The sequence below is a fragment of the Rhinolophus sinicus genome, chromosome 18, assembly GCF_057876585.1.
Source record: "Rhinolophus sinicus isolate RSI-liver-muscle chromosome 18, RSI-T2T, whole genome shotgun sequence".
Taxonomy (NCBI): domain Eukaryota; kingdom Metazoa; phylum Chordata; class Mammalia; order Chiroptera; family Rhinolophidae; genus Rhinolophus; species Rhinolophus sinicus.
Window position 1 is genome coordinate 45,727,131 of NC_142518.1, and position 25,022 is coordinate 45,752,152.

Consider the following 25,022-nt stretch of genomic DNA (forward strand, 5'->3'; position numbering starts at 1 on the left):
ATTTCTAAGATGATGCTAAGACCGAGAGACCTGGCTAGTGATGTTGAATAACTTTTCATGTACTTATTTGCCATGCATAGATCCTCTTCAGTGAAGTATCAATTTAAGTCTTTCGCATTTTCTAACTGACCTTTGTTGGTTTCCTTACTGTTACATTTAGAGAATTCTTTGAGTCCTTTGTTAGATATGCTACTTGCAAATATTTTCTCCAAGTCTATGGCTTGTCATTTTCTCTTCTTACAGGGTATTTCACATACAAAAGTTTTCAATTTTGATTGTCAAATTATTTATTTTTTCTAATTGGATTACATACCTTTGGTGTCATGACTCAGAACTTTTTGCCTAACCTAGGTTTCTGAGGATTTCTTCTGTGTTTTTTTAAACAAGTATAATGTTTTATATTTAGACTTATGATCCATTTTGACTTGATTATTTTTAAAAAGGGTGAGGGTCAAGAGTTCATTTCAGCCTAAGAATATCCAACTGTTTCAATACCATTTGTTGAAAAGGCTATCCTCCCTACACTGAAATACTTTTGCACCTTTGTTAAAAATGTGTTTAACTTGCACATATCTGATGATTAATAAAGATGAGCACCTTTATGTATGTTTATTGGTTATCTGCACACTGTCTTTTGACCTTTTCAAGTTTTTTGCCAATCATTCTATGGAGTTGTCTGGTTTATCCTACTGATTTTTAAAAATTCTTTATAAATTCTAGTTAAGAGTCTTTTGGATCTATGTATTGAAAATAGCTTCTACTTTGTGGCTTGTCTTTTCCTTCTTAACAGGAAATGCCTTTGATGAACACAAGTTCTTAATTTTAATGAAGCTCAATTTATCAATCTTTCCTTTTATGGTTAGTACCTTGTATGTCCTGTTTATGAAAATTTTCTTACTGCAAGACCAAGAAAATAACTGTTTATTGTTTTCTTCTAAAACCTTTACTGTTGTAGCTTCCACATTTAAATTTACAAACTACCTGGAATTAGTTATCAGACTATGAAGACTTTCCACCACATATCTATTGCAATGGCTTAAAAAAACAGACATCATCAAGTGATGATTAACAGAGAGAACAAATGAAACATACAAACACTACTGGTGGGAGTGCAAACTGGCACAACCATTTTGGAAAAAAAATTTCTGGCAGTGAAAGTTAAAGCTGAATATACACATACTTATTACTCAACAATCTCACCACGAGGCATATACACAACAGAAGCACATATATGTGTTTGCCAAAAACCAGATAGAACAAATCTTTTAAAAGTTTAATCTTTGGACTTCCATCTCTGGAAAGATATACTGTCCCCTGCTCTTCATAATACGTACAGCTAAAAGCCCTGGATATTATATATAAAACAACTACAAAATGTTTCTGAAAAGTGAGGAGAAGGAGGCAGACTGGCTAGGGACCTTGGGATCTAATAAACATTGGCAGTGAGTTCCACATGCTTTCTTTTTGCCTCATGTATCCCAGACTGAGCACTGAAGAACCCAGCAATCTGGAAATGCCAGTGGGTGATGCAAAAAAAAAAAAAAAAAAATCTCCAAGGAAAGCCTGGTCTCTTTAGCCAAAGGACCAACAAAGGGGCAAACTAGCAAGACAGAAAACTTTAAAACAGTAACTGCTCAACTCCAGTCAAATAGTACAGAAAAAAATGCAGTGCACTTCCACCCTTGTCACTAAAGGCTGAGTGGGAAGCCCAGACTTCTACTCTCACCTAGTTGTAACTAGGTGCTGCCATGGTGGTTTCAGAGAAGTCTGAGTTAACAAGGTCCTTCCCATGACCTAGAAATGTAAATGAAGACCATGCAGAGAACCAGGACATCTACTCCCACACAGCAGTTATAAGAAAAACTCTATCCCTCCCTCCTGGGGTAGTATCAAAGAAGTCCTAGGAGAGAGTCAGGAATTATACCACCACCCAAACAGTAATGAGCCACCCTCTGTACTGTCAGTAGAGGCCAATGGGGATGTTTGTAAATAGGCAATCCTGACTCTCCCAGCCAAGGTAGTATCAGTAGAAGCCTAGTGGTTAGACTGAACTCCCAATATCAACTGACAGTAATGAGGTTTGGGAACCTCCTGTCCTACCAGAACACGTGTCAGAAAAGGCCTGACATGATATAAGATTTAAATAAGATCCACAATCTCATGGCATAATAACCAAACTTCCAGTTGAAATAGAAGATTTTTGTCATAACAAGAGCAAGAAAAATATCAACTTCAATGGGGAAAGAAAATCAGGAAACACCAACACTGATGTGACATAAATGTCAAAACTGTCAAGGATTTAAAAAGTAGCCATTATGAAAAGCTTCAATAAGCAATTATTAACACACTGAGAAAATAAAAATAACTAGAAAGTTTCAGCAAAGAAACAGAAGACATAAAGAAGAACCAAATGGAAATTTTAAAACTGAAAAATACAATAATAAATAAAACACTCAATAGATGGGCTCCAGGGTAGAATATAAAGAACAGAAGATTCAATGAACTTAAAAAACGACCCAACTAGAGAAAAACAGAAATGACCCAATCTGAACAACAGCTAGAAACCAAATGAAAAAACAAAACAAAAACAGAGACTCAGGGACCTATAGAACTATAACAAAAAACCTAAGCTTTTTCTCGTAAGAGTCCTAAAAGAAGAAGACAACAGGCTATAAAAGTACTTAAAACAAACAAACAAACAAACAAAACGAATAGCTGAAAATTACCAAAATTTAGCAAGAAACACAAACTTACAGATTCAAGAAATTGAATAAAGCACAGAGTAAACACAAAGAAATCCATACCAAGACACACCATACTCAAACGTCTGAAAATTAAGATAAAGAAAAAAAAAATCTTGAAAGAATCAAGACAGAAATAGAACCATACTGTTAGGGGAAAACCAATTTTAAAAAACAGCAGTTTTTTTTTAAAAAATTAAAATATATTTGAAATATAACATTGCGTAAAATTAAGGTGCACACATGTTAATTTGATACATTTCTATCTTGTAATATATGATTGCTATTGTAAGGACAATTAGCACCTCTATGTTATACAATTATCATTTCTATTTAGTAGTTAGAATAATTAAGTTCTAGTCTCTTACAATGTTCGATGATTATAATAAAATATTGTTGTCAACATTCACTAATTGGTTAAGCCACTATGGAAAACAATCTGCAGATTCCTCAAAAAATTAAAAATATACATACCATATAATCTAGCAATTCTACCTCTGGGTATATACTCTACAGAAATGAAAACTGGATGTCAAAGAGATATACGCAGTCTCATGACTAGAGCAACATTATTCACAATAGCCAAAACATAGAAACAACCTAAGTACCCATCAATGGATGAATGGATAAAGAAGATATGGTGGACATATACGAAGGAGTATTATTAAGCTGAAAAAGAAGGACATCCTGCCATATGGGACAACATGGATGGACCTTGAATACATTATGCTAAGTGAGATAAATCTGAGAGAAAAAGACAAGTACTGTAAAGGAAATGATAAAATAAGGAATACTGAAACATTAGGAAGAAGAAACAATGAAAAGAATATATAAGGGAATGTTTTCCTTCTTTTAAATTTTCAAAATTCTGTTGGATGGCTGAAGAAAAAATTATTACACTGTCTAATGTGGTCATCTATTTATGCAGAGAAAACACTTAAGATAATTATACTATAAATGAGGCAGACAAAAGAACATGAAGGGATAAGGTTTCAATACTTCAATGAAAATGGTAAAATAATGACCAGTAGACTATAAGTCATGCATATATAATGTAATACTTACAACAACCACTGTAAAAGTTATACAAAGATACACTAAAAAAACTATAGCTGAACCAAAACGGAACTCCCCTGGTTCTTTTTTTTTAAATTATTGCGGTGACAATTGTTAGTAAAATTACACAGATTTCAGGTGTACAATTCTGTATTACATCATCTATAAATCCCATTGTTTTCACCACCCAGAGTCAGTTCTCCTTCCATCACCATATATTTGAACCCCTTACCCTGATCACCCAACCCCCAACCCCCTTACCCTCTGGTAACCACTAAACTATTGTCTGTGTCTATGAGTTTTTGTTTCTCATTTGTTCGTCTTGTTCTTTTGTTGTTTTGGGTTTATATAGCACATATCAGTGAAATCATATGGTTCTCTGCTTTTTCTGACTTATTTCGCTTAGCATTATACTCTCAAGATCCATTCATGTTGTCACAAATGTTCCTATTATCATCTCTTCTTACCACCGAATAGTATTCCATTGTGTATATATACCACCACTTCTTTATCCATTCATCTATCGAAGGACATTGTGGTTGTTTCCATGTCTTCGCCAACGTAAACATAGCTGCAATGAACATTGGAGCACACGTGTCTTTATGTATAAATGTTTACATATTTTTTGGGTACCCAGGAGAGGGATTTCTGGGTGATATGGTAATTCTAATCGTAATTTTTTGAGGAACCACCACACTACATACCATAAAGGCTGCACCAGTCTGCATTCCCACCAACAGTGTATGAGGGTTCCTTTTTCTCCACAGCCTCTCCAACACTTGTTACTATTTGTCTTGTTCATGACAGCCATTCTGAATGGGGTGAGGTGATGTATCATTGAGGTTTTTATTTGCATTTCTCTGATGATTAGTGATGTTGAGCATATTTTCATGTCTGTTTGCATTTGTATGTCCTCTTTGGAGAAATATCTCTTCCGGTAGTCTGCCCATTTTTCAATTGGGTTGTTTTTTTGTTGTTGAGTTTCATGAGTTCCTTGTATATTTCGGATATTAGTCCCTTATTGGAGGCACTGTTTGCAAAAATCTTCTCCGATTCAGTTGGTTGCCTCTTTATTTTGTCGATGGTTCTTTTGCTGTGCAGAAGCTTTTAAGTTTCATACAGTCGATTCGTTTATTTTAGCTTTTACTTCCCTTGCCTTTGGAGTCAAATTCATAAAATGCTCTTTGAACCCAAGTTCCCTAAATTTAGTACCTATGTTTTCTTCTATGCAGTTTATTGTGTCAGGTCTCATGCTTAAGTCTTGATCCATTTTGAATTAATTTTGGTACATGGTGACTGACAGATAGCAGTCCAGTTTCATTCTTTTGCACGTGGCTATCCAATTCTCCCAGAACCATTTATTGAAGAGGCTGTCTTTCCTCCATTGTATGTTTTTAGCTTCTTTGTCAAAAATTATCTGTCCATATTTATGTGGTTTTATTTCTGGGTTCTCAATTATATTCCATTGGTATATGTGTCTGTTTTTCTGCGAATACCATGCTGTTTTGATTATTGTTGCCCTGTAGTACAAGCTAAAGTCAGGAAGTGTGATACCTCCAGTATTCTCCTTTGATCATAAGATTGCTTTGGCTATTCGGGCTCTTTTGTGGTTCAAAACAAACCTGATGGTTTTTTGTTCTATTTCTTTTAAAAAATGCCATTGGAATTTTGACGGGGATTGCATTAAATTTATACATTGCTTTGAGTAATATGGCCATTTTACCTATGTTGATTCTTCCAACCCAAGAGCATGGAATGTCTTTCCATTTCTTTGTGTCTTCTTCAATTTCTTTTAAAAATGTCTTATAGTTTTCAGTATATACGTCTTTCACATCCTTGGTTAAGTTTATTCCTAGGTATTTTATTCTTTTTGCTGCAATTGCAAAAGGAATTGTTTTCTGTATTTTTTGTGAGATTTCATTGTCAGTATATAGGAATGCAATGAACTTTTGTACGTTGATTTTGCAGCCAAAAACTTTACTGTATTCATTGTTTCTAATAGCTTTTTGGTGGAGTCTTTAGGGTTTTCTATATATAGCATCATGTCATCTGCAAAGTGACAATTTAAGTTCTTCATTCCCAATTTGGATGCCTTTTATTTCTTTCTCTTGCCTGATTGCTCTGGCAAGGACTTCCAACACTATGTTGAAAAGCAGAGGTGATAGGGGACAGCCCTGTCGTGTTCCTGAACGTAGAGCAAAGGGCTTCAGTTTTTCACCATTAATTATGAGATTAGCTGAGGGTTTGTCATATATGGCCTTTATTATGTTAAGGTATTTTCCTTCTATACCTATTTTATTAAGTGTTTTAATCATAAATGGATGTTGCATATTGTCAAATGCTTTTTCTGCATCAATCGATATAATCATATGATTTTTGTCCTTTACTTCGTTTCTGTGATGTATCACATTGATGGATTTGCGGATGTTGAACCATCCTTGTGCCCCAGGGATGAACACCACTTGGTCGTGACGAATAATCTTTTTAATGCATTGTTGTATTCGATTTGCTAGAATATTGTTTAGGATTTTGCATCTGTATTAATCAGAGATATTGGTGTGTAGTTTTCTTTTTTTGTGTTGCCCTTACCAGGTTTTGGTATCAGGATAATGATGGCCTCACAAAATGAGTTAGGGAGTACTGTCTCTTCTTCAATTTTTTGGAAGAGTTTCAGCAGGATTGGTATTAGATCCTCTTTGAAGGTTTGGTAGAATTCACTAGTGAAGCCATCTGGTCCCAGACTTTTGCTTTTGGGAAGGTTTTGGATGACTGATTCAATTTCGTTACTGGTGATCGGTCTGTTTAGATTTTCCAGTTCTTCATGGTTCAGCCTAGGAGGCTGTATGTTTCTAGGAACGTGTCCATTTCTTCTAGGTTATTGAATTTGGTGGCATATAATCCTTCATATTATTCTTGGATGATCCTTTGTATTTCTGTGGCATCCATGATAACTTCCCCTTTTTCATTTCTGATGTTGTTAATTAGTGTCTTCTCTCTTTTTATCTTAGCGAGTCTAGCCAAGGGTTTGTCAATTTTTTTAATCTTTTCAAAGAACCAGCTCTTTGTCACATTAATTTTTTCTATTGTCTTTTTGTTCTCTATTTCATTTAGTTTTGCTCTGATTTTTGTTATTTCCTTTCTTCTGCTGACCTTGGGTTTCACATGTTCTTCTTTTTCTAGTTATTTAAGGTGTAACATGAGGTTATTTATTTGGGAGTTTTTTTTTTCTTGAGATAGGCCTGTAATGATATAAATTTCCCTCTTAAAACTGCTTTCGCTGCATCCCAAAAATTTTGATAGGATGTATTTTCATTGTCATTTGTTTCTCTGTATCTTTTGATCTCTCCTCTAATTTTTTCTTTGACCCAGTCATTCTTTAAAAGTATGTTGTTTAATCTCCATGTATTTGCATTTTTTTCTGCTTTCTTTTTGCAGTTGATATCCAATTTCAAAGCCTTGTGATCAGAGAATATGCTTGGTATAATTTCAATCATCTTAAATTTGCTGAGGCTGATTTTATGTCCCAATATATGGTCTATCCTTGAGAATGTTCCATGTACACTAGAAAAGAATGCATAGTCTGATGTTTTAGGATGAAGTGCTCTATAAATGTCAATTATGTCCATTTCATCTAATGTGTCATTTAGGGCTACTATTTCGTTATTTATTTTCTGTTTGGATGATCTATCCATAGCTGTCAATGATGTATTTAAGTCCCCTAGTATAATTATGCTTTGGTCAATTTCTCCCTTTAGTTCTGTTAGTAGTTGCTTGGTATATTTCGGTGCTCCTTGATTGGGGGCATAAATATTGATGACTGTTATGTCTTCTTGTTGTATAGGCCCCGCTACCATTATGAAATTTCCATCTTTGTCTCTTGCTATCTTTTTCACCCTGAAGTTTGTTTCATCTGATAGCATTATGGCTACACCTGATTTTCTCTGTGTACCATTTGCTTGGAGTGTCAATTTCCACACTTTCACTTTGAGTCTATGCTTGTCCTTGTAGCTGAGATGTGTCTCTTGGAGACAGCATATGGTTGGGTTTAGTTTTTTGATCCAATCTGCTACTCTGTGCCTTTTTATTGGTGAGTTCAGTCCATTTACATTTAGGGTGATTATTGATATGTGAGGATTTCCTGTCATTCTATCTTTAGTTTTCTGGTGAGGCTGTGTATCCATTGTTTCTTTGCCTTTTTGTTGTTGTCTATTATTTCTGTGTGGTGGTATTCTATGATGTTTCTCTCTGTTTCTTCTTTTATTACAGTATATATTTCAGTTCTGGATTTTTTTTGAGTGGGTACCCTTACGTTTATGTATAAGAAAGTTTGATATTTAGAGTATTCAAAATAGATTGCAATAAAAGGTAAAAGTAGCCCACAGGAAGGGGGAGAAATAAATAAGAAAACAAACTGAGCAACACAAATGTTATCCTGAAGCCGTATATTAAATGTAAATGGTTTTTGCACACGTGAAACTAATATAATGTTACATGTCACGTATACCTCAATAAAAAATGTAAACAGTCTGTACACACCATTTAAAAGAAAGAGATTAACAGAGTGGGTAAAAATACATGACCCAACCATATTCTGTCTACAAGATACTCACTTCAAATATAACAAAATACATAGGTTCAAAGTAAAAGGATGAAAAATAGATGTAACATGTAAATATCAATCAAAATAAAGCAGGAGTGGCTATTATAAGTATCAGATAAAGTAAGTTTCAGAGCAAAGAAAATTATTAAGGATAGAGAGGGATGAAGCAATCGCAAATGTGTATACACCAAACAGAGGTGACAATATGGGAAACAAAAAGTGAAAGGAGAAACACACAAACAATTATAGTTGGAGGCTTCAACACTGCTGTCTCAAAAGTTGATAACCAACTAGACAGATAATCAGCAAGGATAAAGAAGAACACAACAACTCCATCAAAGAATAGAATCTGATCAATATTTATAGAATACTCCTCCCAATATTAGGAAAATATACATTAATTTCAAGGGGCCCTGTACAATATACCAAGATATACCATATCTTGAGCCATAAAACAAAATACAACAATGTCCTGCAACAGACATAAAATCTATACAAGCATTAAACCAACTGGTACATCTCTGCCATGAACAACTACTCTGTAATAAAAAGGAATGAACTATATACATGAAAAAGGTGATTCTCAAAAGATGACATATAGTCTATCATTTATATAACAGTCACAATATGATGAAATTATAAAGATGGAGAGCAAATTAGTTATTGCATGGAATCAGGGATAGCAGCAATGTTGGCGGTAAGAATGGGTGTGACTAAAAGAGGATAATAGAGAACAATCTCAGGGGATGGAATATTTCTCTTCCTTGATTGCAGTGGTGGTTATAGGAATCTCTACATACATGCTAACAAGACATAAATATACACATATATTGATATAGTGTCAATTTTTTGGTTTTGCTATTATAGGTAAGATATACCCATTAGGGAAAATTAGGTAAAGGGTTCACATGACCTTTCTATACTGTCTTTGCAAGTTCCTGGGAATCTGTTATTATTTCTAAATAAAAAGTCCAAAAAAGCAGTATCAAGCTAAATAGGAAACCTGACACTGTTGAAAACTACTTTCTGGCTGCACAAGACAACATTAGAAGTGGTGATTATCTTAAAGTTTATTTTAACGTGTCTTTCCATCTGCTTTACCATAAACAAATGTTATATTTATATTTTGTTTTCTGAAAATTACTGAGTCATGAAAAAATAGAATATAGACAGCAAACTGACAGAAATAATCTCTAACATTTGCAGATATAATCCAGACAGGTTTACCTACTCAAGAGTAACCCCTCAAAGCTATGATATGTAGGTATATGTATTTGTACGTGTACACGTGTGTGTGTATAATGAATTTGAATCATGCTTTTGGCATATGTTTTTATTTGGGGGGAGATGTTAATTTGCTAGTGAGTAAGCCAAGCTGATATCTCACCATCCACATTTCAATGTTGTTCCCTACTGGTCATCAAATATGAAATGTTATGGGGTAATTCATATACTACTGTGATATTTACTATTTTGGGAAACTGAGCAAGTCAAAAGTTTAGCTTAAGCTTGACAAATTAGACTAAGGTTACTCAATCAATAAAATTACTTCACACAAACAATAATTTTTAAAAACATGGCAGGGGCGACCGGGTAGCTCAGTTGGTTAGAGTGTGGTGCTCTTAACAACAAGGTTGTCGGTTCGATCCCCACATGGGCCACTGTGAGCTGCGCCCTTCACAATGAGATTAAAATAACTACTTGACTTGGAGCTGACAGTTCCTGGAAAAAAACACTTAAACAATTTTTTTTTAAATTAAAAAAAAAAAGTCTCACTAGTCATTGGAAATAAAAGACAAGTTAATAAACAACAGACAAGTTAAAAAAAAAAAAAAAAACATGGCAAACAGAATATAAAAATGTACTTATTTTTAAAAGTTATTTAAACGGGGCCGGCCCGGTGGCTCAGGCGGTTGGAGCTCCGTGCTCCTAACTCCGAAGGCTGCTGGTTCGATTCCCACATGGCCCAGTGAGCTCTCAACCACAAGGTTGCCAGTACAACTCCTCGAGTCCCGCAAGGGATGGTGGGCTCTGCCCCCTGCAACTAAGGTCGAACACGACACCTTGAGCTGAGCTGCCTCCTGGATGGCTCAGTTGGTTGGAGCGCGGGCTCTCAACCACAAGGTTGCCAGTTCAATTCCTTGACTCCCGCAAGGGATGGTGGGCAGCGCCCCCTGCAACTAAAATTGAACATGGCACCTTGAGCTGAGCTGCTGCTGAGCAACCAGATGGCTCAGTTGGTTGGAGCACGTCTACTCAACCACAAGGTTGCCGGTTCGACTCCCGCAAGGGATGGTGGGCTGTGCCCCGTGCAACTAGCAACGGCAACTGGACCTGGAGCTGAGCTGCGCCCTCCACAACTAAGACTGAAAGAACAACTTGAAGCCGAACGACACCCTCCACAACTGAGATTGAAAGGACAACAACTTGACTTGGAAAAAAAGGCCTGGAAGTATACAGTGTTCCCCAATAAAGTCCTGTTCCCCTTCCCCAATAAAATCTTTAAAAAAAAAAGTTATTTAAACATATGCTTTTATAACTTTACTGTACTCAAACCAACCCTTTATAAGCTCTCCTAAACTCTACAGATTTAAAACACCTAATAGAATATACCCTTCCTATGGTATAACTGGAATTTTTCTAATATTACCCCTAGGTATAGTTCAGGACTCTTCTAGAATTAAAACATTTTTAACAAACACAGTATAATATCTTTCATACTTTAAGACATTTATTAATGCATACCTCAGGCACCTGGTCATTAAACTAACTCCATCTCTTCATCCTTTCCTTAAAGGCCATGCTTTCACATATGTGTATGTGTGTGCGTATGTTTATATACACTTTTTTCTCTTCCAAATGAAGTTCAAGTCTGTTACTTGCTAAGAGTTAAAAACAACACCAATAACAGATAAATAACACACTCTATATGTATAGTGGCTTAAAGTACAGTTGACCATTGAACAACATGGATTTGAACTGCCCGGGTCCACTTATATGTAAATTTTTAAAATGTATTTTCTCTTCCTTATAATTTTCTTAATATTTTCGTTTCTCTAGCTTATTTTATTATAAGTATATGGTATATAATACACATAATATGTAAAACATGTGTTAATTGACTATTTAAATTATCAGTAAGGCTCCCGGTCAACAGTAGGCTATTAGTTTTGAGGGAGTCTAAAGTTACATGTGGAGTTTCAACTTTGGGGGGGGGGGTCATTGCCCCTAACTCCCACATTGTTCAAGGGTCAACTCTATATGATTCAAACTTCAACAATAGATACAGAGATCAGGAATACTAACTTTAAAATCCTGTAACAGATTTTTCACCAAAGAGGATATAAAAATGGCTAAAAAGCACATGAAAAGGTGGTTAACATCAATTATCATTAGGAAAATGCAAATTAAAATCACATGAGATACCATTACGTATCTATTAGAATGAGTAAAATAAAATTTTATTTATTTATTTGTTTATTTATTTTAATTAACTATTTTATTTTATTTGTTTTTTAAGGAGGGCGCAGCTCACAGTGGCTCATGCAGGGATCGAACCAGCAACCTTGGTGTTATTAGCACCATGCTCTAACCAATAAAATAATATTTTAAAAAACACTGATAATTTCAAGTACTAACAAGAATGCAGAGTAACAAACTCTCATACATTGCTGGTGGGAATAAAAAATTGTATAACCACTTTGTAAACTGTTTGGCAGTTTCTTACAAAGCTAAACATAAACTTATCATATAACCCAGGAAATACACGCCTGGACTTTCATTTCATATGGGTAAAATTTAGGTGTCATACAAAAACTTATACATGGATATTTAGAGCAGCTTCAATTTTAATTCCAAAACCTAGAAACAAGTTAAGTGTGTCTCAAGTGCAAATAAATTGTGATACAATCATACAATGGAATACTACTCAACAACAAAAAGGAACACACTATTGACATATATAACAATATGGATGAAGCCCAAATGCATTTTGATCTGTGAAAGACGTGAGACTCAAAGGGGTACAAATTGTATGATTCCATGAGTGAATTTCTTGAAGGGTGACGGAACCATTTTATATCTTGACTATATCTTACATTTTTCAAAAATTGTGTAAGTATACACTAAAAAGAGTGAATTTTACTGTATGTAGATGTAAAATGATTTAAAACCTCTACATAAACAGAAAAGTATTCCTACCTCACATTAGTTTCATCATTAAATTCTTCAGCCCATTTTTTCCTTGACTGTGCAGTAGTAGAACCATCTAAACGGTAATAGTCAATGTTTCGGAGCCACTTCCCTTCACCTGAATATTTAACAAGAAGAAAAGAGATTTGACATATATTGTTCTGCAAGTAATAACAGATTTTCTTCCTTGCTCACTATTCAAAAGCTGGTTTTATATATTCCATTTGCATAGCAAAACAAAATTTTTAATGAAGGGGCAACTCATTGTATTACATATAAATTCACCACAGGTCCAATAGATACTGATTAACAAAAGTACTTTCAAAAAGTATTTCATCTGTATGTGAATTTCTTAAAAGATTTCCTTGATTTGAATACTTTAAAACTGTCAAAAGAATATAAGTTGCATTATGCTTATGAAGTTTGCTTTTAATTAATCTGTAAACATCCACGTTTCCCCCTTCTTACTAACAAATTAATACTGATCAGATAAAAACAGAGACATAATGCATTTATTCATTCATTGAACAAATATTTATTGAATGCCTATTATGTGCCAAAACTATTCTATATGATCTAGCCACAAATATCAACATATGTTGCTATTTTATGACAATCGTGTGTGTGTGTGTGTGTGTGTAAGTAAGTAAAGGATTGTAACTTCATAAGTTAAACAGATCAGATGTGTCGTCTTTTGGACAGTGAGGTGAAATTTTACCCAATACTTATATTGACATTAAAACACCAAGGGATTAAATGCTTATGACATTTTTATATTTTATCATATATAATTTCTGTATAAATTCTTTAACTGCCAACATAATACTACTTCACCTCCAAGCAAAATTCATATCACACCCTAGAGGGTTAACATAAAAACAAGTTGGCAAAACTGAGATTTATGTCTCTCAGCTATTTACTTAATACATTATTTTAATGTATTAGTTTAAAGTACAGTACATTAGTTTAAAAGATCCTTTTCGACATGTTTATTACTTACCTATAGCTGTACCTACATCGAAACATCAGTAATGGCTAAGAAACTCTATTTACTTATGGTTTTTATTTCTTTCAACTGGAAAAAAAGGCATAAACATCCAAGGAAAAAAGAATTTGAGACAGAAGGTTGGATAAAAAAGTAAGAGACTGGAGACACATTTGCATCAACTTTTCACTTGAACAGGATAATTATTAAAATAAATATGCTAATCATAAATAAACGGAATATATGAATATGTTTTAAAGTATTTTGACACACTCATGTTTCTGTGATAATACGGATGAACAATCTGTACCATCACTTCTGTGAATCCAACATGTAAAAAACTGTGATACAGTCAGTATAGGTTAGTAATAAAAAATATAAACTTTGAGTCAAGACTCCTTGAGTTTAATCCCAGTTTCATCATTTATTACCATTTTCACTTAGGGCAAAGTAATTAATTAAACTTTTGCTTCAGTGTCTTTATCTTTCAAAATGGTGGATAACTAGAGTACCCACTACATAGGATTGTTGTTTATTAAATAAGTTAATATAAGCAAAAGGCCACTTAGAACAGTGCCAATCACACATTAATTAAGATTACTGAGCACTTAATATTATCACCCAAGATCTCACAGCAAATTATATATATCTCTATTGTGGCACATATGTGTGTTTGATCCCTCTCTATAATATGAGTTCCTGTAATACTTCTTTAAACTAGTTCAGTGCCCAAAACACAGTAGTAGTATTATTATTATTATTAGTAGTAGTAGTAGTAGTAATAGTAGTAGTGCTACCATGTTTCCCCGAAAATAAGACCTAGCCAGACAGTCAGCTCTAATGCGTCTTTTGGAGCAAAAGTTAATATAAGACCCAGCCTCGTATTGTATTGGTATTGGTATTGGTATTGGTATGGTATTAAATTAAATTAAATTAAATTAAATTAAATTAAATAAGACCAGGTCTTATAGTAAAATAAGACCAGGTCTTGTAGTAAAATAAGATCAGGTCTTGTAGTAAAATAAGACCAGGTCTTGTATCAATTTTTGCTCCAAAAGAGGCATTAGAGCTGATTGTCCAGCTAGGGCTTACTTTCGGGGAAACATGGTGGTAGTAGTAGTACTCAAAAGATAAGTAGGCACTCAAAAGATAAACCAAAGCAATTTAATAGTTAAAACAAATATTTGCTGAAGACAATTTATAAAATTAGATATGAACTAGCAAGCGTATGGAAAAATATTTAACCTTGCCAGTGGTCAGAAAAATATAAATTAAAACAAAGACAATTGATTTTTACCCATTAAAGATGAAGACGACATAATTATAGTACTATATGGTAACATGGGCATTTTCCATTTCTTTACTGAGTAAACTGATACAACTTTTTGGTAACAGGCTTTCAGACAATGAAGCACTGCCAGAATATAAAATCTGACTAAAAAAAAAAATACATAGTGATGACAGAAAAACATATTTAGAGTTCTGGTCAAGATGGCAGATTAGATAAATGCTGTGCTTGCCTCATCCAATGACCATTTCAAAATTACAACTGAATTATAGAACCACCACCCTTGAAAACCAATTGAAGACTAGCTGAACAGAACTACAACTAAACAGATAAAAGAAGAAGCCACATTAAGATTGGCAGGAGGGGCTGAAACATGAAACGGCTAGTCCCACACCCACATAGCTCAAGTTAAGAATCGGGAGGGATAGCTCAGCTTAGAGGCTCCCCTGGGTGGGGTAAGGTCCCAGCCACACATCGGTCACCCCAGCGCAGAGCACTAGGGCCAGGACAAGGAGTCCTTACAACACCTGGCTATAAACATCAGTGCTGATTTTGACTGGGTGAGATGGAGGGATGCTATAGATACAGGCATCTTCTTAAAGGGCCCACACACAGACACACTCACTCACAAACACTTGCTCTAAACTTCAGCAAAGCGGTAACAGCTCGAAAAGTGCCAGGGACATACAATGAAGAATAGTCTGGCTTCAGAGAAGCTGCAAGGGCAGCTCTCTCGGGGACAGAACTTCTGGCAGGTGCCACTGTTTCTTTGTTGTGCCCCCTCCCACACAGCCTGCAGGCACAGATAGGCGCCAAATCTGAGTCTCCATCAACCTGCTAAACACTGCTCGACCCACCCTGAGGATTCCGAGACACTACCTCACCGAATTAAACCCTCAAACTGAACATCTTTCGGTGGCTGTTCCACACAGTGGCTGGCCTCCACCTGTACTGCATACTTACCTAATATCTCTCAAAGTTCCATAAACTCCAGACAAGTGGTAGATGGCCTCGGCATTCCCTGTACCTCTCACTACATGGCCCAAGCCTTGCACAGTGGTAGCCGGAATCGTATTACAATATAGCCTCTCCCAGGAGGCTCTAAGCACAGCACAGGCACCTAACAACCACAGCAAAGTTTGTAGATTTTTACCAGGTGGCCCTGTACCAGATATAGGAAGTGGCTGAACTTGACCTGCACCAGAGATGCTCCCAGGGGCCCCAGAAACAATATACCTGGTGGCTGGCATTAGACCACACCAGAGCACCATCCAAATAGCTCCACAAATTACATACCCAAAGGGCAGACAAGGCAAGAACCAGAGCCCCACTAAAGAAAATTCTGTTCACTGGAATCAATGCTTGCATAATACCTCATCAGCTATAGAGTCATGGCCAGTCTTCATAGACAGTCAGCGTGAGGGTCAATTGCACCTACTGACATGCCAACAGCAACCAAGGCTCAATAACAACAGCAGGGCACACACATATCCACAAAAGCACCCATCTCAGACGACCAGGGAGACAAGACACCCACTACATAAGGACACCAAGACTGGGAGATGAAGCAGATATACCTAATAAAAAGAAACAAACACAAGGAGTCAACCAAATGAGGAGACAAAGGAACATGTCCCAAATGAAGGAACAGGAAAAAATGACAAAAAAAGAAATAAATGAAAAGGAGCCAAGCAATCAACCAGATGAAGAGTTGAAAAGCCTGGTTATGAGTACGCTCACTGAACTTAGGGAAAGAATATAGATTATATTACTGAGAAATTACACAGAGAGATAGAAACCATAAAAAAGAACCAATCAGAAATGAAGAATACATTACATGGAATCAACATCAGATTAGATGAAGCAAAGAATGGAATGAGTGATTTGGAAACAAGGTAGCAGAAAATACACAAATGTAAAAGGGGGGAAAAAAGAATTGAGAGAGAGAGAGAGAGAGAGAGAGAGAGAGAATAGTTTAAGGGATCTCTGGGACAAGATCAAACAAAGTATTTGGGACCGACCTGGTGGCTCAAGCGGTTGGAGCTCCATGCTCCTAACTCCGAAGGCTGCCGGTTCGATTCCCACATGGGCCAGTGGGCTCTCAACCACAAGGTTGCCAGTTCAACTCCTTGACACCCACAAGGGATGGTGGGCTCCGCCCCCTGCAACTAAGATTGAACATGGCACCTAGAGCTGAGCTGCCACTGAGCTCCCGGATGGCTCAGTTGGTTGGTGTGCATCCTCTCAACCACAAGGTTGCCGGTTCGACTCCCACAAAGGATGGTGGGCTGCGCCCCCTGCAACTAGCAATGACAACTGGACCTGGAGCTGAGCTGCGCCCTCCACAACTAAGACTGAAAGGACAACAACTTGAAGCTGAACAGCACCCTCCACGACTAAGATAGAAAGGACAACAATCTGACTTGGAAAAAAAAAAAGGCCTGGAAGTACACACAGTTCCCCAATAAAGTCCTGTTCCCCTTTCCCAATAAAATCTTAAAAAATATATATATATATTTGAATCATAGGAGTACTAGAAGAAGAGAGAGGGCGAAAGATTGAAAACCAATTTGATGGAACAAATACAGATAAATTCCCTGACCTAGCAAAGGAAATAGACATACAAGCCCAGGTAGCACAGAGAGTCCCAAACAAGATGAACCCAAACAGGCCCACACCAAGACACATCATAATTAAAATGTAATGGTTACAGACAAAGCAGGAATCTTAAAAATAGGAAGAGAAAGGCAACTAGTTACTTACAAGGGAGCTCCCATAAGACTACCAGCTGATTTCTCAACAAAAACTTTGCAGGCCAGAAGGGATTTGCAGGAAATATTCAAAGTGATGAAAAGCAATGATCTATAATCAAGACTACTCTACACAGCAAGGCAATCATTTAAAACTGAAGGATAAAGAGCTTCTCAGACAAGGAAAAGTTAAATGAGTTCATCATCACCTAATCAGTATTACAAGAAATGTTAAAGGGACTTCTTTAAAAAAATTATATATATATATGAATACTAAAATGGCAATAACTACATACCTATAAGTAGTTACTATATATGTAAATGGTTTAAATGCTCCAATTAAAACACACAGGGTGATGGAATGGATAAAAAAAAACAGAACCATATATATGCTACTTAAAAGAGACCCACTTCAGATTGAAAGACATACAGAGACTGAAAGTAAAAGGATGAAAAAAGATATCTCATGAAAATGGAAATTTAAAAAAAGCTGGACTAGCAATACTTATGTCAGACAAAACAGACCTTAAAACAAAGGCCATAACAAGAGACAAAGAAGGACATTTCATAATGATAAAGGGATAAATCCAACAAGGGGATAGAACCCCTGTAAACATTTATGCACCCAACATATGAGCACCTAAATATATAAAGCAAATATTGACAGATACAGAGGGTGTCCAAAAATGTATACACACATTTTTAGAAAGGAAAACTATTAAAATTGTAATACTAAATATATACCGATAACAAAAGATGAATACAAGTCACGTTTGACTTCTACAATTACAAGAGGTGCTCAAAGTAGTTACCATCAGTGGCCAGACACTTCTGATTATGGCGAACTACTGCTTGAGCAATGTTGACCAAAGTGTCCACTCACGCATTTTTTTGGCACTCCTGGTATAAAGTTCTCTTTTAAAAAATCGATAGTAACAGTCCTAATTGGGGACTTTAACACGCCATTCACATCAATGGAAAGATCATCCAGACAGTAAATCAACAGCCTTAGGAAACAGCAGCCTTAAATGACACATTATAGCAGGTGGAATTGACATTTTTAAAGCATTTCACCTCAAAGCAGCAGAATATATATTCTTCTCAAGTGCACGTGGAATATTTTCCAGAACTGACCACACATCAAGAAAGAAAAACAAGCCTCAATAAATTTAAGAAGATTGAAATCATATCAAGCATCATCTCCGACCACAATGGTATGGAACTAGAAATCAATTACAAGAAAAATAAAAAACACACAAACACATAGAGGCTAAATAAATCACAAAGCTACTAAACAAAGAGGTCAAGGATTAAGTCAACAGATACCATGAAACAAATGAAAATGAAAAAACAATGACCAAAAAAAATCTGTTTGACATATCCAAACCAGTTCTAAAACGGAAATTTGTAGCAATACAGGCCTGCCTCAAGAAACAAGAAAAATATCAAATTAACAGTCTAACCTCACACCTAAAGAAACAAGAAAGACAGGAATAAACACGACCCGAGTAGAAGGAAGAAAATAATAAACATCAGAGTGGAAAAAAAAGAGCATAAAAAAAAAAATCAATGAAACTAAGAGCTGGTTCTTGAAAAGATAAACAAAACTGATAAACCTTTAACAAGACTCATCAAGAAAAAAAGGGAGAATCCAAATAAATAAAATAAAAAATGAAAGAGAAGTGACAACTGACACCACAGAAATACTAAAGATTATAAGAAAATACTATGGACAGTTATATGCCAAAAAATGGAAAACCTGGAAGAAATGAATAAATTCATAGAAACATATAATCTTACAGGACTCAATCAAGAAGAAACAGAAAATCTGAACAGACCAATAACTACTAATGAAATTAAATCAGTAATAAAAAAACTCCCAACAAACAAAAGTCCTCAACCAGAGTGTTTCACAGGTGAATTTTACCCAACATTCAAAAAATTAACGCCCATCCTTCTCAAACTATTCCAAAAAATTCAAGAGGAGGGAAAGCTCCAAAGCTCATTTTACAAGGTCAGCATTACCCTGATTCCAAAACCGAAAAAGACATTACAAAAAAGAAAATTATAGGCAAATATCCCTGATGAACATAGATGCAAAAATCCTCAACAAGGGTGGCTGGCTAGCTCAAGTGGTTAGAGTGCGGTGCTCTTAACAACAAGGTTGCTGATTCGATCCCCACATGGGCCACTGTGAGCTGCGCCCTTCACAACTAGACTGAAACAACTACTTGACTTGGAGCTGATGGGTCCTGGAAAAACACACTTAAAATAAATTAAAAATTAAAAAAAAAATCTTCAACAACATATTAGCAAACCGAACTCAGCAATGCATTAAAAAGATTATACAATATGATCAATTAGGATGTACAATTGGAATGCAAGGTTGGTTCAATAACCACAAATCAATTAATGTGATACACCACATAAACAAAATGAAGGATAAAAATCATATGATCATATCAATAGATGCACAAAAATCATTTCACAAACTCCAGCATCATTTTATTATAAAAACTCTCAGCAAAGTGCAGATGGAGTGAACATACCTCAACATAATAAAGGCCATATAAGACAAATACACAAACAACATCGGTGAAAAGCTAAAAGTGCTTTCCTTAAGATCTGGAAAAAGACAAAGATGTCCACTTTTATTCAACACAGTACTGGAAATCCTAGCCATAGCAATCAGACAAGAAAAAGAAATAAAAGGCATCCGAATTGGAAAGGAAGAAGTAAACCCTCTCTATTTGCAGACAACATGACACTATGTATAGAAAACCCTAAAGATTATACCAAAAAACTATTAAAACTGATAAATTAATGCTGTAAAGTAGCAGATACAAAATATCCAAAAATCAGTGGTATTTTTATACGCCAATAAGGAAGTACCAGAAAGAGAAATTTAAAAATCTCATTCACAAATGTATCAAAAAATAAAATACCTAGAAATATATTTAACCAAGGTGGTAAAAGATCTGTACTCAGAAAATTATAAGACACTGAAGAAAGAAACTGAAGACACAAGTAAATGAAGGCTTACACCTTGCTCATGGATAGGATAATTAACATTGTTAAAATATCCATGTTACCCAAGCAATCTATACATTCGATGCAATCCCTGTCAAAATACCAATGGTATTTTTCACAGAACTAGAACAAATCATCCTAAAATTTATATGGAACCACATAAGACCCTGAAGAACCACAGCAATCTTGAGAAAAAAGAACAACGTTAGAGGTATCCTGATATCAAACTATACCACAGGGCTCTAGCAATAAAATTGGCATGGTACTCGCATAAAAACACATATTTCAATGGAAGAGAATAGGGAGTCCAGAAATAAATTCACACCCATATGGTCAATTAATCTATGACAAAGGAGGCAAGAATATACAATGGGGTAAAGACTGTCTCTTCAATAAATGATGTTGGGAAAACTGGACATATACATGCAAGGAAATTAAACTGGACCACCTCCTTATACCATATATAAGGATAAACTCGCAATGGATTAAAGGTTTAAATAATACCCAAAACCATAAAACTCATAGAAGAAAAGATAGGCAGTGAACTCTTTGACGTTACACGTAGCAATTTTTTTTTTGGACACATCTCCTTGGGCAAGGGAAACAAAATAAAAATAAACAAATGGGACTGCATTAAACTAAAAAGTTTCTGCACAAAAAAGGAAACTGTCAACAAAACAAAAGACAATCTACTGAATGGGAGAAGATATTTGCCAAGAGTACATCCAATATGGGGTTAATATCCAAAATATCAGGAACTTAAAACCAAAAAAGCAAACAATCCAATTAAAAATGGGCAGAGGACCTGAATAGACATTTCTCCAAAGATGACATACGCAAGGCCCATAGACATATGAAAAGATGCTCAATGTCACTAACCATCAAAGAAATCCAAATAAAACCACAAGGAGATATCATCACACACTTGTCAGAATGGCCACCATCAATAAATCAGCAGAAAACAAGCTAGAAGGGAGGGGGTTGGGGACTGGGTGAGAAAGGTGAAGGAATTAGGAAGTACAAATTGGTAGCTACAAAATAGTCATAAGGATGTGGAATACAGTATGGGAAATATAGTCAGTAATATTGTAAAAACTATGTACAGTGTCAGATGTGTACTAGACTTATTGGGGGAGATCATTTCATAAATTAAATAAATGCCTAACCACTACACTGTACACCTGCAACTAACATAATATCGAATTTACACACACACACACGGAATATAAAATACAGTATAGGGAATACAGTCAAGGGTATTGTAATAGCTATGTGCGGGGTCAGATGCGTAGTAAACTTGTTGGGGTTATCTCTTTGTGAGGTGTGTAAATGTCTAATAACTATGTTGTTTTGTATACCTGAAACTAATAAAACAAATCAAACAAACAAGTGTTGGCGAGGATGTGAAGAGAAGGGAACCCTCATGCATTGTTGGTGGGTTGCAAATTGGTGCGTCCACTATGGAAAACAGTATGGAGGTTCCTCAAAAAATTAAAAACAGAACTACTTTATGACCCAACAATTCCACTTCTGGGTATTTATCCAAAGAAATCCAAAACACTAATTTGAAAAGATATATGTACTCCTATGTTAATTTCAGCATTATTAACAATAGCCAAGATATAGAACAACCTAAGTGCCCATTGATAGATGACTGAATAAAGAAGTGGTACATATATACAATGGAATAATACTTGGCCACAAAAAACAATGAACTATTGCCATTTCTGACAATGTGAATGGACCTAGCGGGTATTATGCTGAGTTAAGTAAGTCAGATAAAGACAAATACTATATGATTTCACTTATATGTGGAATCTAAAAACAAAATAAACGAACAAATAAAACAAACAGCTTCATAGATACAGAGAACAAACTGATGGTTAACACATGGGGGCAGGGGGTTGGGGAGTCTGGGTGAAAAAGGTGAAGGTATTAACTACAAATTGGTAGTTACAAAATAGTCATAAGAATGCCAAGTACAGCATAAGGATTATGGTCAATAATATTGTAATAACTACGTATGGCACCAGGTAGGTACTATCAGCGGTATCACTTCATAAGTTATATGAATGTCTAACCACTATGCTGTACACCTGAAACTAATATTGGAAATCAACTGTAATCGAAAAACAATTTTTAAAAAATTTCCTAAAATGATAACTGCAAGGAACAAAATTTAATCCATGGGGAGAGGGATTTCTGGTTTGACAGTGTAAGAAGCTCCATGGACTTGCTCCCCAGGAAAACTGGTAAAATTTATTTTAAATATGGTGGTGATGGTTGCATGGCAACATAAATAATGCCACAGAACTGTACATTTAAAAATGGTCAAAATGGTAGAAACTTTTTCCCTCTCTATCTAACCCCCCCCCCATTTGGGTTTCTTTTTTTCTACGAATTGACTGATAAGGGTAAATAAAGTTAAGACATAATAAAGAGGTGCCCAAGATATCTTGAGGTAGCACAATTATACCAACTGTTTCCCAAATTATAGAAATATTCTCCTCCTCTCAATTTCCTGGGCATTTAATGTTCTGTATTTATTTGTTAAATATTCATATTACCCATTAGATTGCTACTAAGAGAGGCACTACAACTGTAAACTCTTAGACATTGCTAGTAGAAATATTTGTTCTTTGGCTATGTCCTAATCCTTGGCAGAGTACCTGGTAGGTACTCATCACATATCTTTTCTTTTTAATTTATTGTCTATTTAATTTTCGATACAAATCTACTTTGCCTTACAGACTAAACAAATGTGGAGTTCTCAGTTTCCTTTCCCACATGTCTTACCAGTTTTTCAAAATTTGTATTTTTTAATGAAAGACAAATAAATACAGATAAAACTGGAAGGATTTTGTGCAAAACAAAACAAACAAAAACCCTGTTTTACCCAACCTCCACCAGCAGCTGGTAGTGTAATTTTTTAAATTGTGGTAAAAGACACATACCATAAAATTTATCATCTAAACCATTTTAAGTGTATAGTTCAGTGGTGTTAACAGGTCCCCAGAACTTTTTTATCTTGCAAAACTGAAACTATACCCATTAAACAACTATCCACCTTCCCTTTCCCCACTATTCTACTTTCTTTCTGTCTCTGTGAATTCTACGACTTCAGATAGCTCATACAAATGGAATTGCACAGCATTGGTTGTTTTTATGCTGGCTTATTTAATTTAGCATAATGTCCTCAATGTTTACCCATGTTGTAGCATGTGACAAGATTTCTTTACTTTTAAAAGCTGAGTAATATTCCATTATACATGTGTACCACATTTTGTTTCTTCATTCATCCACCACTATACACTTCGGTTGTTTCAACCTTTTCAGTATTGTGAATAATGCTACTATTAATATGGGTATACAAATATCTCTTTGAGACCATGCTTTAAATTCTTTTGGTTATATACACACAGATAGCATTGCTGGATCATATGAAAATTCTAGTTTTAATTTTTTGAGGAACCACCAGCCATACCGTTTTCTATGGCAGCTGCAAAATTTTACATTCTCACCAACAGTGCACAAGGGTTCCAATTTCTCCACATTGTCACCAACCCCTTGTTATTTACTTTTTTGTAATAGTAGCCATCCTATTGTGTGTGAGGTTGCATCTCAGATTTTCAGTTCTGTAATAACTAGTGAACGTGTTTTCCTGTGTCTGGTGGTCATCTGTGTATCATCTTTGGAGAATATCTATTCAAGTCTTATGCCCATTTTTTGAATCATGTTGCTTTTTCTTGTTGAGGTGTAGTAGTTGTGTATGTGTTCTAGATATTAACCCCTTATGAGATATATGATTTGCAAGTATTGTCTCCTATTCTGTAGATTCCATTTTCACTCTGATAAAATGTTAAATTTTATGTTATGTATATTTTACAATAACAACAACAATCCACAAGAAAAACCAGGTCCAAATAGCTTCACTGCTGAATCTGGCAAATATTTTAAGAAGAATTAATACCAATTCTTTCCAAACTGTTCGAAAAAATAGAAGATGGAACACTTCCCAACTCAGTAAGTCAGTCCAATATTAGCCTACTATCAAAACCATATGAGAAAACAAAACTGAAAACTAGTAGCTCTTATGTATAAGGAGGCACAAATCCTCAATAAAATAGCATACTGAATCCAGTAATATATAAAGAAATTATACACGATGGCTGAGATTTATTCCAGGTATGCAAGGTTAATTTAAAATATAATAATCAAAGTGATATGTCATATCAATAGAATTTTTAAAAAACCCATCTCAATGGACACAGAGAAATGATTTGACGATATCCAACACATTCATGATAAAAATAAAAAAAAACACTCAAAAAACTGGAAATAGAAGGGAACTTCCTCAACTTGATAAACAGCAACCATGAAA

General features: G+C 35.2%; 1 protein-coding gene across 14 annotated transcripts in view; it reads right to left on the minus strand.

The window, feature by feature from the left end:
* The window catches only part of ATRX (ATRX chromatin remodeler), a 251,334-nt gene that overhangs the window by 41,651 nt on the left and 184,661 nt on the right, over positions 1-25,022 (minus strand). For all 14 annotated transcript variants that reach the window (XM_019716363.3, XM_074323977.2, XM_074323981.2 and 11 more), the window contains one exon: positions 12,598-12,706. In XM_019716363.3, the coding sequence (XP_019571922.2) occupies positions 12,598-12,706 (109 nt within the window). The remainder of the gene's footprint in view (positions 1-12,597; positions 12,707-25,022) is intronic.